The sequence below is a fragment of the Nyctereutes procyonoides genome, unplaced genomic scaffold (genome assembly GCF_905146905.1).
Source record: "Nyctereutes procyonoides isolate TBG_1078 unplaced genomic scaffold, NYPRO_anot_genome, whole genome shotgun sequence".
Taxonomy (NCBI): Eukaryota; Metazoa; Chordata; class Mammalia; order Carnivora; family Canidae; genus Nyctereutes; species Nyctereutes procyonoides.
Genome location: NW_026575140.1, coordinates 8,760,499 through 8,775,423, shown reverse-complemented (window position 1 = coordinate 8,775,423; position 14,925 = coordinate 8,760,499). Strand labels below are relative to the sequence as shown.

Genomic DNA, 14,925 nt, shown 5'->3' with positions numbered 1-14,925 from the left:
TATTTAGAGTTGGAAAAAGTGGATTTTTAGCCACATGACAACTTTGGTGAAGCTAATGAGTATTTGGGTGGTCCAACAGTTTTTGCAGCTTTTTATTTAGAACACTTTGGTTTCTATGTGGCCAGTAACTTATAAAAAACAACTCTGGAACTTTTGGTTTCAAACTCTATTAGAAAGGATTTTTCTCCCATAACACAATGGACTTTATGGCATGAACTGTCACAATATGAATTTCAGCATTAATTTTTTTTCAGCATTAATTTCTTAAAATCTAAGAAGTTTGACTTGAAAATTGAAATACATGATTGAAATATTTGAAATACATGATTTTAACATTTTATAGTCCCAACTATGACATGGCCATGTATGCATCCTGAGGACAGCCTTTTCAAGAAGCTCCTAAGTATTAACACTTACTGTTTTGTAAAGTACATATCATCCCTAGAGGCAGCCCAGTCAAGTGCAAAATATTTCCCTGCATATAAAGGCAAAATTCAAAGATGAAAAACACCCTTTAAGACAAATTTCTGTACAACTAACTCTCTTGAGAACCCACTGTGATATCATATTTAAGACATCACTGAAGAAAAAAATTCAATATTCAGAGTAATTTCCATTGGGACCAAGGAGTGAAAAACTTGTTCTAACACTAGAGGGCTGATTTGAAAAAGATGTTACCTTATCCTTCTAACACCTTTTGCAAAACTACATACTATTTCTAAATAAAGCATTATGAGAGAACATTAATCCTTGAAATGCCTCAGCAATGGGCATTTTGTTTTTCAAGAGGGATTTTGCCATTACATTCTATGCTTTATTTCAAAATATTAATGTTTCAAAAATGAAATGTTAAACAAAATCAGGAACCATGAATCAACCATGCAAAATTATTTGGTTAAAGAGCAATTACTACTCATCTAAAGGGCATCTACATAACCATTCCAAACTTAAATAAACTAGGTTTTATGTATGACAGGAATATTAAACAATACTTTGAAGGAAATTTTTGGTATGATGCAACTAAGTAATTATATTACATAATTATAAACAATGTATTCTTTTTAGTTTCTCTCCCATAAAACAGAAGGTAAGCTGAATGTTATATATGTGTACCAGAAAATTGTTGTATAACAAAAGTCGGTAGCATCAGTAAGAAAAAAATGTATCTGCTTTTATTTTTTTTTAAAAAATTTTATTTATTCATGAGAGACACAGAGAGAGAGAGAGAGAGGCAGAGACACAGACAGAGGGAGAAACAGGCTCCATGCAGGGAGCCCATCAGGAGACTCGACCCTGGGTCTCCAGAACCATGTCCTGGACTGAAGGCGGTGCTAAACGGCTGAGCCACCCAGGATGCCTGTATTTGCTTTTAAATGCAACTTATAGATTGCTTCTAACATACATGGAATTTACTAGATTTCAAAAGTTAAAATTTTTATTATTTATTTATTTTTAAAGATTTTATTTATTCATTCATGACAGAGAGAGAGAGGCAGAGACACAGGCAGAGAGAGGAGCAGGCTCCATGCAGGGAGCCCAATGTGGGACTTAATCCCAGGACTCCAGGACCATGCCCTGGGCCGAAGGCAGGCGCTAAACTGCTGAGCCATCCAGGGATACCCAAAAATTAAAAAAATTTTTTTTTTCAAAAATTAAAATTTTTAAGTTAAAATATGAAGTTTAAATAACATGCTAAGCCTTTACGGAGACAATCTTATTTGGTTTTTATTTATTTTTAAAGATTTTATGTATTTACTTGAGAGAGAGAGAGAGAGAGCAAGTAACAGAAAGAATGGGGTGGGGGGCAGCAGGCAGAGAGAGAGAAAGAAGCAGACTCCCCACTGAACAGAGAGCCAGATGCAGGGCTCCATCCCAGGACCCTGGGACCACGACTGGACCCCAAACTGAAGGTAGATGCTCAATTAAATAAGCCACCTAGGTGCTCCACAATCTTATTTGTTTTTTGTTTTTGTTTTTTATGATAGTCACACAGAAAGAGAGAGGCAGAGACACAGGTAGAGGGAGAAGCAGGCTCCATGCACCGGGAGCCCGACGTGGGACTCGATCCCGGGTCTCCAGGATCGTGCCCCCGGCCAAAGGCAGGCGCCAAACCGCTGCGCCACCCGGGGATCCCTCTTATTTGTTTTTAAAAAAACACATCAGGGCAGCCCCAGTGTTGCAGCGGTTTGGCGCTGCCTGCAGCCTGGGGTGTGATCCTGGGGACCAGGGATCGAGTCCCACATTGGGCTCCCTGCATGGAGCCTACTTCTCTCTCTGCTTGTGTCTCTGCCTCTCTCTCTCTGTGTCTATGAATAAATAAATAAAATATTTAAAAAAAATAAAAAAATAAAAAATAAAATAAAAAATAAAAAACATATCAAATCCTGTTACGTACAGCAAATGACATCTCATCAAAATTCTTGTCTATGGAATACTGTTAAAGAACAATCACTGGGGATCCCTGGGTGGCGCAGCGGTTTGGCGCCTGCCTTTGGCCCAGGGCGCGTTCCTGGAGACCCGGGATCGAGTCCCACGTCGGGCTCCCGGTGCATGGAGCCTGCTTCTCCCTCTGCCTGTGTCTCTGCCCCCCCCCTCTGTGTGACTATCATAAAAAAAACAAACAAACAAAAAAAAAAAACAATCACTAATTGCACTGTATGGTAAGTAATTCAAATTTAAATAAAGATTTGAAAAAAATTAATCGGGTTTCTTGTAGAAAAAAAAGAACGATTATGATGAAATTTTTAAGTAAAAATAAACAAGGCACAGAACAGTATTGTGATTTTTTAAGGAAGGGATGGTAGATTGGCCTATCAATGGACTGATCAATGGATCGATATGTCCGTCCACCTATTTATATTTATGAATGCACAGAATCTCTTGAGAAGAATAAACAAGAAAATGGTAGCTGGTTACCTCCGGGGAGGGGGAACTGGGAGACTGAGAGTTGGAGATGGAAGGAAGTCATTTTATATGTATAATAAAATATATATATAGTTATATATACTTATACATTTTATATATGATTTATATATAATTTATTTTATATATTATATATTTTATATCAGTATATATTATATTTATATTATATAATCATATAAATAATATGCATGTTACTTATATAAAATTACATACATAAAAGTATACTTTTTTGCACTATTTCAATTTTTTTGCCATCATGTATTACCCATTCAAAAATTTAAATGGGGGGCACCTGGGTGGCTCAGTGGTTGAGCTCAGGTCATGATTCCAGGGTCCTGGAATGGAGCTCCGTGTCAGGCTCCCTGCTCAGGGGGGAATCCACTTCTCCCTCTCCCTCTGCCCTCCCCCACAATTCACGCTCGCGCTCTCTTGCTCTATCTCAAATAAATAAATAAATTCTTAAAAAAAATTTTAATGGAATAATGGTCAGGTTACTGAGTCTATTCATTGTAATGATATTTTAAGCAGCTGAATTGCTACCTAGATAATATCTGTTGAAGAAATGAATGAAATGGTACTGACTACTTTTATTAGGTTAGCATGCATATGTACCTCATCTCAACTGCCAGCAGCTCAGTTAACCTACAGGTGAACCCACCATCAAGGGAGAGACCTCGGGGACAACAAATGGATCTAGGTTACTCACAGTACAGCAGACGGGCAGGCAAAATGGCACAGGAAATACCAAGTGTTTCTAAGGGGAGTTTCCACAATGCAAAGCAGACCAAAAAAATGTTAAGTAGGAATAGAAGCCTGATGTTTCTCAGCATGGGGACTATTGCAGGGAGGAAGAGATTCACTGAGACAAAAAGGTTTTTAATTCTAGACCGTTAGCTAGGACTGAAGAGGTGAGAAAAACATCTGTTGCCAGATCTCTAGTTTCTACACTTGTACTTTTTAGTTTTGTAATATTTCAGGGCCTTGGACCTCAGGCATTATCAGTCGAACAAGAAAACAATGGGTGATTATCAATTATTTAAATGTTGTAGCAGAAGCAGTATGAAAGGTAGTTGCAAAAAAACTGGAGACACGTTCCTGATTTAGACTCTCCAACAGCAGATTCTGGATGGCTTTTTTCTTTTTTTTTTTTAATTTTGTGGGGAGGGGTGTCCTTGCAGGCAGGGAAGAGATGGGAAATTGTCGGGGGAGGAGAGAAGTAGAGAAATGAAAGAAGGGAGAAGGGAAGGGAAATGAAAACTGTCCCCTGAGGCAGAAGATACCTCTTAATTAGGCTTAAAAAAAAAAAAAAATACACACTTCTTTGTAGAGGTTTAGGAAGCCTTAGCCAAAAGCAAGTATTAATGAAATGAATTTTTACTTCCAATTTTTCCACATGCTTCATGGTGAGTGAAGAAAAATTAAGAAAAGAGACAGCTACATCATAGATACAGAAGTACTTATTTAAAATCTTTGTAAGAAATAAGTCTGAGGAACCAGGACTTTCTTCCTGGAACTGAAATCAGGTTGGAATCTAGCTTTATGAAAACCTATGTGGATGGCCTTGAAATTTTTCCCAAAGGTTTTCCTTGCTTGATATGCCTTAAGTACAGCAGTGTGACTGGAAACACTCTATAATGTACTCTCTACTTAATAAAGACTGTCCTCTGGGTACAACAGACAGGCGGACAACAGCTCTGAATATACTGCCTTTAGTTTATACCAGGCACACCAAACTATATTTGAAAACGTCTAAATTAATGCAGAATTCAGTGAGTTAAAAAGAGTTTCTTTTTCTGAATTTCTTTCTTTTTTTTCTTTTTTTCTTTTTTTTTTTTTTCTGAATTTCTTACCAAAAGTCCAAGACTCAACAGATTTCATTTAGCTGAGACATCTCTAACTCATTCTTTGGTCTACACGGTAGACAGTGCTTTCTACAGAAGAGAATTAAAGTTTTCCAAGTTTTCCAATGAAAAGATGGGCACATCATTTAGCAAAAAGTCTGGCGCATGGCTACCTGGGTTGCGTCAAAAGCATATTCCCAAATCCCACCTCCAGAGATTATGAATCAGTAGTAGTGGAAGCCTAGGAAACAGACATTTCGGAAACAGCCCAGGGATTCCAACACAGGTGGCTCAAGGGACAGAATTTGAAAAACTCCGCTCTCCATTCCTAAGAATGGTCCTCACCATATATTCAACTACCAAGGAAGAAAAATAGCAACAAGAAGCAATTGCAGACTTTTAGACAATTATAATTCCAAAATTTTTTCCTATTATTTTAATAAAGGTGTTTTCATGATTGTTGTAGGTTATGACTCCTAGATACTAGGTATATCACTTGTACAAATGGGAATATCCCTTGAATTCAATGTTTACTTTAACTGAGACCAATGTTTTCCACATGTTTGATACACTCAGCAAGGCCACATGCAGCTCAAACTTTACCTTTGTTACACGTACCAGAGCGGGAAGACAGACCCACAGTGCTCATGAAGCATTTAAAGGAATCATTTCATCCCCCGCTTCAGGAACAATTCAACAAATCAGAGTACCAGAGTGGAGCAAGATGGAAGAGATAATTTCCACAAACACTCTGGATTGCAGAGCAACAGACGGCAGACACTGTCAAGCAATCTCGAGTTGAAAGAATTCTATGTCTGGGCAGACTTTAACTGCCGTATCAAACATGTTTGTGATTCCAGCTCAGTGAGGAAAGAGAAGCAAGATGCTCAAAGGAGGAAAAGCTGCTACCATGAAGCTCTGGTAGCAACTGAACTGCTGTCCCTTGAAGTGAAAGGGTAACCTAACAGCTCTCTGAAGGCGGAAGTCAAGAAAAGCAGGAAGTAATAACGGAAAGGAACAGCCCCACTTGTGGGAAGCTAAAAGGCTTTCCTATTTTGTTCCTGGTATGTTATGCGGTACGCGTTAAGCTTTTCAAATATTTAATCTTTTGGTTTTGCTGTATCACTGAGTAAGTAAAATGGGTACAGGCCTATTTGAGCCCATACGATAAAAGGATTAAATCTGGGTAAAAGGGGCAGAAAGGCCATTCTAATCAATTACTTCAATCTGTAACTCCTGAGCTTTTTAAGTGAAAATCAACTTTCCAATTATTTTTCCAACACAGAATTATTATCACCTGCACTATTTAATGTAAGAATAAGAAATACTTTTTCTACAACTGAACCCATAAACTAATTTCTTTCAAAACCATACAAGGCATGGCTTTTTTTTTTTTTCAAGCAAATAGAAGCACAAACAAAATGCTTCCTACTGTTGAAGACTTAGCTATTCCTTTTTCCTAAGATGGCACTGAGTCCAAATTCCTGAAAAATAGGATTTTTGCTTGGAGGAAAAGTAAACACTTCTGTTGTTAAGATAATTTTTTAAAAAGCCATTCTATTTGCGTAAATAGAAATATAAACACTTGAAACACCAAGAGAAACAAGTGACTTCTTACCTTGCTACCACTTTCAGGTTTAAGGTCATCCTGTTAAAAAAGGAAAACAAATAATATTCTAAGTCATATCCAAACGAATTCTCACTCGGTGCACTATGTGCTTGTTTCTAACCTTAGACCGTGAGACTACATTCTGGGAATAGAGAATTCTCTGAGAGACGTCAAGGTCTGTAGAAGGATAGATGCTCCCCCACCCCCAACTCTGAGCCTATCAGGGTCCCCTGTCTATAGTTACCACCTGTAGCAAGGAACTTTCAAGAACAACCAAATCATCATTTTAGCCCAAGATGTAATTGTATTACAAAATCAATTTTAAAAAATTCCCAAAACCATTTCCCTTCACATTTCTGATACTACCGGTGTTGCTTTCCACACAAGAAGCTGTATCTCAGCAGAGCAAATCAGGCAAAATGATTGGGAGGATATGTAGCCTGATGGCTGGGTTGAATGAATTTCCATTTTAATACTGCATTCCCCCTTGTTGTGTTCTGTGGCTGTTCAGCACGCCTCGTCCAGTTGGTTCTTACCGGATGCACATCACCAATATAGTACTGCTTTAGCATTTCTCTGGCATCAGAGGAGTGGCCTACATCTTCAAAGCTTTCACTCGCATCTGCACCAGCTTGTTCCAGCAGGACCTCTTCTCCTCCAGGATGCTACAAAAAAAAAAAAAAAAGGTATTTGCTGAACACAGGGTCCTCTGAAAAGCAAACTAATAGAAGTTATTTTCCCCTCTTCTCCTTTTTTCTCTTTTCTTCCTTTAATGGGAGCCATGGGACAAACTGACATTGTATGCCACCTGACGGGATGCAATGGGAAGAACATAACATGTGATATTCATACCAAAAAATGTATATTCTTCATGTAATTGTGAGGAAATCTAGGACAATAGCAAAGGGAGATTCAGCAAAAATGACTGGCCTATGCTCACCCAAAAAAATCAAGGTCACAAAAGCTAAGGAAAGACTGAAGAACAGTTCTAGGTTGAAGGAGGCTAGCAAGACAGGACAACTGGGAACAATGTGTGCTCCTGGCCTGACTCTCTTTGGCAACATTATCGAGATGGCTACAGAAACCCGGATGGAGACTCTGGTCAAAGAATAGATGGAATTGTTTATTCTATTCTTGCAACTTCTAAGTTGGAAATGGTTTCAAAATAAAAAGTTAAGTAAGTGGTACCAAAATAACCGCCTCTATACCTAGGAAGTAGATTACATCTATAACTGACAAACTATATGACCCTGGGCAAGTTACTAAGAAACTAAGAGGTAACTTTTCTTCCTTGTTTATAAAATGGAGGTAACAGGAAGATCCTATCTTAACTATTATTGTATCAAATGAGATAAGGATATGAAATATTTTGTACTCAGGAAGAGGAGAAAGGTGTAACTTATATAATATGCTACCACCTGTGACTTAAAAGCAGATACATATATGTGTAATATACATGCATAAAATCTCTCTGAAAACAATGAAAAGGACCTGAGGACTGGGAGACATAAGGTAGAAGGAACATTTTTCACTGCAGACCCTCTTGAAATAGTGTTACCAAGTAAAGAACTACCTATTGAGAAAAGATTTTAAAATTACCTTTATCACAGTCTCTGACTTAAACATTCAATGAATATTTACTTACAATGAGCAAACTGAGAATTTACATTTTATGACATATCCAAATCTGTATTTTTAAAGTATCAAGTAATCCTTTTAAGGAGTTACTTTTTATAACAACCTTTTAAGCAGGAATAATATTATCATCCTTATTTTAAATAGATGTTGTTTATTGGGGGGAGCAAGCAGGGAGAGAGACAGAGGGGGAAGGAGAAAGGGAGACAGCTTCTGAAGCAAACTCCTTGCTAACAACGCAGAGCTCGATCTCACAACCATGAAGTCATGACCTGAGCCAAAACCAGTCAGAAGCTTAACCAACTGAGCGAGCCACCCAGGTGCCCCCATCCTTATTTTAAAGGTGAATTCAACTGAAACTTGCCTATGGGATCCCTGGTTGGCGCAGCGGTTTAGCGCCTGCCTTCGGCCCAGTGCGTGGTCCTGGGGTCCCGGGATCAAGTCCCACATCGGGCTGCACAGGGCCTGCTTCTCCCTCTGCCTGTGTCTCTGCCTCTCTCTCTTTCTGTGTCTCTCATGAATAAATAAATAAAATCTTTAAAAAATAAAATATAAAATAAAATGGCAGCCCAGCTGAAGGCAGCACACTACGCCTGAGGACAGCACAGCCAGGGCCAGTCCTAGGCAAAGGTAATGCCCAGGCTGAGGGCCTGGCCCGTGACCCTGACTAGGCTGGCTCTCAATAAAGATGGCGGGAGGAGCTCCGGGCTGGCTCAGTCAGTAGAGCATGCAACTCTTGATCTCAGGGTTGTGAATTCAAGCTCCATGTTGGATGTGGAGATTACATAAAAATAAAATCTTGGGAGGCCTGGGTGGCTCAATGGTTGAGCATCTGCCTTCCGCTCAGGGTGTGATCCCGAAGTTCCAGGATGGAACTTCAGATGCTATCTTGCATCAGGCTTCCTGCGAAAAGCCTGCCTCTCCCTCTGCCTGTGTCTCTGCCTCTCTCGCTGTGCCTCTCATGAATAAATAAATTCTTTTTAAAAAATAAATAAAAATAAAAATAAAATCTTTAGAGGCTCCTGGGTGGCTCAGTTAAGCATCTGATTCTTGATTTCAGCTCAAGTCACAATCTCAGGGTTGTAAGATCTCCCCATTCCAGTTCCACACTGAGCATAAAGCCTGCTTAAGATTCTCTCCCCCTCTGAACTTCCACAATTCTCTCTCTAAAGAAATAAAATGGAAATTATAGTCCCAAACAGTCCTTGACATGAAAATACTACTTCTGACAATCCAAAGGCTGGATTTTCAAAAAACAAAAACAAAAACAAAAAAAGAACTAAAAGGAAAACAGTATTACCTTCTCTTATGACTGATCCCACTATGCTTATAGACATGATGAAAGGGAATTTAACAAATGTCTTCCCTGATTCTTACTAGTGAATGGATAAACATAACATACTCAGGCTTTGTTACAACCAGAGTCCTATTTCCACTGACCTTGTTTTAAGCATATGCTATAGCAAGGAATTCAACTACTCTCATTAGCTGTGTCCTGGTGAATTTTACATCCTGGTACATCTATGTATTTGGGCTTCGGAGCATTTATTCTCTCATTTTGGGCCAAGAGAAAGCTGATGACCAATCAAGAATAATCCAGGCAGATGACTAGAGCAGCCATGGCCATGTCCACACACTGCAACAAAGCCTTCAACGCAAAGTGGAAGGTTCTGGAGCCAATGGGTCACCAGTGAGCACTTGATGATGTCAAAGAGCTCATGGCCAAAGATCTCCACTTTGAAGGGATGTTCAAAAAAGAATTATAGATCTCCATTTATTGAAGCAGGGATTAGCTCTGTTGGGAACACAGTGTAGCCCTTAATCTTGTAAGATGTTTGAACTGGGCCTCTCAGAATAAAAAGGAGAACACGTGAGCTTGTGGACGTGCAGCAAGGATCATTCTTGTCTGAGCCAGGTTCCCCTTCATGTTTGAAAGTGGAGGAAATTATTGTGTTCAGGGTGACTTACAGGGAAAGAACTATTTTTAAAATGTTTAAAAATTTCCTTCTGGTTGACAATAGAAATAAAAGGCAGAGCAAGGGGAAACTCAAGCCTGTAATAATATATAAAAACTTAGCAAAAATTCAATCTTTGGAAGTAACATTGCCAATTATAATATGTACAATTAGCCTGACATCTAAGCCAAAGTAAACTCCTGTTTCTTCGGATCCAAATGCCCTATATTTTTACATCTAATTTATGTGCTGGTGTTTTAATAATTTCCTTTACAAAAGTAATAATTTTTATTAATAAAAATTTACTATGTATAAGCAAAACAAATATCTCTGTATTGTTTATTTTGAACCTACAGTATGACATAAAGAGCAAATGTATCGAAATTTCCTTCAAATAAGTTATTTTTCAGAGTGAATACTCAGTGTTAGGATACACTTAACAAACCTTCTATGTCTCTTAAAACTGTCCAGGGAAAATTGGTGACCCTACACACTGCTGGATTCTCAAATGCCTTAAAGAATGATCACCTATAGGCTAACTAATGGGATATTCTTCACATGCAGTTCAGAATACATCAAGTCAACTAAAAACTCAACAGCTCTGTACTGTAATATGGTGACTCAACTGTACTAAAGAGCCAGTTATTCTGGAAAAGAGTTTACATATCATTATAAGAAGGTGGAGAGGGCAATTGCTGGCAGATACACAGAAAAAAGTTGCCCAGGAATAATCATCTGGGTTAAATGTCCTAGGGAAGTGGCAGGGTGCCACTTCTGTATCAAGAGGTAAATGTAATTTGCATGTTGAGTACTGTAATCAAAAGTGAGTGACTCAACTCTATAAATTAAACCCCATTGTTTTTTCTTTAAAAGACAAATCAGTTTTACAGAAGTAAAAGTGAGGAGATCAGAATAAGATCTGTGGATCCAATTAATGTCAAAATCCTGGTTGTGGTATTGTACTATGGCTTTTTTTTTTTTTTTTAAGACTTTCTTTCTTTGAGAGCACACGAGCAGAGGGAGTGGTTGTATAGGGAGCCTGACATGGGGCTTAATCCCAGGACCCCAGGATTGTGACCTGAGTTTCAGAAGGGTAGATACTTAACTGACTGAGCCACCCAGGTGTCCCTGTAATATGGTTTTGCAAAATGTTACCATTGGGGGAAATGGGTAAAAGGTACAAGGGATCTATTATTTTTTTACAAGTACATATGAATCTACAATTATTTCAACAAAATTTTCAATTAAAAAATCAAATTGAGGGGCACCTGGGTGGCTCAGTCAGTTAAGCATCTGTCTTTGGCTCAGGTCATAATCTCAGGGTCCTGGGATGAAGCCCTGTGTCAGGCTCCCCACTCAGTGGGGAGTGTGCTCTCTCTTACTCTGTCTCTCAAATAAATAAAACCTTAAAAAAAAAATCAAATTGAATTCCCTAAGTATATACCCCCAAAAAATGTATATAGATATATGTACTTACATACACACACAAATGATCATAGCAGCAGCATCTGTTATAACCCTACTTGAAAACCCAATGCCTGGGGTGCAGTCAGTTACATGTCTTACTCCTGATTTTGGCTCAGGTCATGATCTCAGGGTTGTGAGATGGAGCCCCACATTGGACTACAGACTCAGCAGGGAGTCTGCTTGAAATTCTCTCCCTCTTCCTCTGCCCCTCTCCCTGCTCACATACTCTCTCTCAAATAAATAAAAATCTTTAAAAAAATTTTAAGAAAAAAGAAAACCCAATTACCATTAGCAGAGTATAAATAAAGATATAATTCTACAGTAGAATCCTAATCAGTAATGAAAAAGAACCACTGCAATATCCACAACATGAAAGAATATAAACGGCAAACAAAAGACATCAGACATAAAACATAAGCATTGGAAGTCAACAGAGCGGGTACCTCGGGATGAAGAAGAAAGCAGTGATTAGGAAAAGGCAGAAGGAAAGGTTCCAGCATGCTATAAAGTTCTAGATGGTGGTTATCCAAATGTGTTCATTTACTAGAGTGACGTCATATGACTAAATCTCAGCAATTTATAATTAGTGGGAAAATAAGTTCCAAAATATCACATACACAACTACCCTTGTATATATATAGTCAAATTATCTTCAACAAGGGATGTAGGACCACTCACAATAGGGAAAGGGCAGTCTACTGAACAAATAATGCTGGGAAAACTGGATATCCACATACAAAAAAATGAGAATGGACCCTTCTTTTATCTCACAGACAGGAATTATCTGAAAATGGATTAAAGATCTAAACATAAGCCCCAAAACTATAAAACTCCTAGAAGAAAATTTTAGTACATTAGATTGGATAATGCTTTCTTGGATATGACAAAAGCATAGACAACAAAAGTAAAAATTGACAAATGGGAGTACATCAGACTTAAACATTTTTACACACCAAAGGACACAATCACCAAACTGAAAAAACAACCTACAGAATGAGAGAAAAGATATGTAAATATCATAAGGGGTTAATACCCAAGATATATAAAGAACTCCTAAAATTCAACAACAAAAACATCAAATAACCTGATTAGAAAATAGGCAAAGGACTTAGACATTTCTCTGAAGATGATCTACAGATGACCAGCAAGTATAGGAAAAGACGCTCAACATCAGTAGTCACAGGGGAAATGCAAATCAAACACAATGAGATCCCACCTCACACCCACTACGTTATTATAAAAACAAACAAAACAACAACAACAACAACAATAAAACCCAGAAAGTAACAAGTGCTGACAAGGATGTGGAGACGTTAGAAACCTTGTGGATTCTCAGCCATATAAAATGGTGCAACCACCAGGACATTCATCTCCAGACCACTTTTCAATTTTAAAACAAAACTCTATGTACATTAACATTTTTTTTTTAATTTAAAGTCTCTTTCTTCTGATATTAGCATAGCCACCACTGCTCTCTTCTGGTTACTATTCATATGAAATATCTTTTTCCATTCTTTCTTTTTTTTTTTAAAAGATTATTTACTTATTTATTCATAAGAGATGAGAGAGAGAGAGAGAGAGATAGGCAGAGGCAGAGGGAGAAGCAGACTCCATGCAGTCTGCCCGATGTGGGACTCAATCCTCAGACTCCAGGATCATGCCCTGGGCCAAAGGCAAGCACTAAACCTCTGAGCCACCCAGGCATCCCTTTTTCCATTCTTTCACTTTCAACCTATCAGTGTCTTTGGATCTAAAGCGGGTCTTCTGTAAAAAAAACAACTAAAGTGAGTCTCCTATAGACAGCATATTGTTGGATCCTGTATTTTTATCCATTCTGCCAATCTCTGTCTTTTAAGAATCTAATCCATTTAGGGGCGCCTGGATGGCTCCATTGATTGAACATGCAACTCTTAGTTTTAGCTCAGGTTATGATCTCAGGGTCCTGAGATGGAGCCCCACATTGGGCTCTGCACTCAGTGGGGAGTCTGCTTGAGAGTCTCTCCTTCCCTTTCCCTCTGTCCCTCCCTTCCACCCCTCATGCACATGCATACACACTTGCTCTCTCTAAAATAAATAATCTTTTTTTCTTAAAGGAATTTAATCCATTTCCATTTAAAGTAATTATTGATAAGGAGGGACTTAACTCTTTCAAAATTAAAAACTTCTGTACATGAAAGACATTATTGGGGCACCTGGGTGGCTCAGTCAGGTAAGTGTCTGCCTTCTGCTCAGGTTGTGATCCCAGGGTTCTGGGAATGAGTTGTGTGTTAGACTCCCTACTCAGGGAGGAGTCTGCTTCAGCTTCTCCCTCTCCCTCTCCTCCCTGATCCTTCTCTTTCTCTCTCAAATAAATAAAATCTTTTTTAAAAAGGACATTATCAAAAAAGTGAAATAAGCTACAGAATGGGAGAAAATATTTGCAAATCAAATATCTAATAAAGGACTGATATCCAGAATATATAAAGAAATACAACTTAAAAGCAAAAAGACAAACAATTCAATTGGGAAAAATCGGAAAGAACTTACACAGAGGACCAGTAAGTACAAGAACATCATTAGACACCAGGGAAACGCAAATCAAACCAAAATGAGATACCACTTTACATCTGGCTAGGATGGCTACAAGTGAAAAAATAATAAGTGCTGGAAACAGTGTGGGAAAATTGGAACTTTCATCCACTACTGGTGGAAATGTAAAATGCTCCTGTGGAACACCATTTAGAGTTTCCACAAAAAGTGCAGAACAGCCATATGACTGAGCAATTCCACTCCTAGGCATATACCCAAATGAACCAAAAACAAGCACTGAAGTAGATATTTGTATGCCAATATTCACTGTAGTGTTGTTCACAAATAGCCAAAAGATGGAAAGAATCCAAGTATCCATTGATGAACCGCTGAATGGACAAACAAAATACAGTATATATACATATAATGGAATATTATTCAGCCTTAAAAGGAAGGAAATTCTGATATATCTACATGGATGAAACTTGAAGACATTATACTAGGTGAAACAAGCTAGATACAAAAGGGCAAATATCTAATTATTCAATTTATATGTGGTACCTAGAATAGTCAAATCCCTAGAGACAGAAAAATCCAAGTGATTACCAGGAACTGGGAGGAGAAGCAATGGAGTTATTGTTTAATAGGTAGAGTTTCACTTGGTTATGACAAAAAAATTCTGGAGATAAATGCGGGTGATAGTCACACAATCACATGAATATGCTTAATGCCGCCAAACTGTACAATCAAATATGGTTAAAATAATCAATTTTATGTTATGCATATTTTACCACAATAAAAATTTTAAAAACCAAACATGAAGCAAAAGGAGCCAGACACCAAAGGACAAATATTATACGATTCCATCTATTTGAGGTACCTAGAGTTAAGCAGTTCTAGAGACATAAGGTAGATTAGAAGTTATCAGAGTGGGGCACCTGGGTGGCTCAATGGTTGAGTGTCTGCCTTTGGTGCAGGTCATGATCCC

At 38.2% G+C, this 14,925-nt stretch overlaps 1 protein-coding gene and 1 pseudogene across 1 annotated transcript in view; one reads left to right on the top strand and one right to left on the bottom strand.

Moving 5' to 3' along the window:
- LOC129497327 (cytochrome b5 type B) overlaps positions 1-14,925 on the bottom strand; it is a 36,562-nt gene that overhangs the window by 12,042 nt on the left and 9,595 nt on the right. The window contains exons 2-3 of the mRNA XM_055306146.1: positions 6,909-7,037; positions 6,382-6,411 (exon numbers count right to left, since the gene is read on the bottom strand). Of these exons, the coding sequence (XP_055162121.1) occupies positions 6,382-6,411; positions 6,909-7,037 (159 nt within the window). The remainder of the gene's footprint in view (positions 1-6,381; positions 6,412-6,908; positions 7,038-14,925) is intronic.
- LOC129497787 (ER membrane protein complex subunit 3-like) lies at positions 9,186-9,788 on the top strand (annotated as a pseudogene).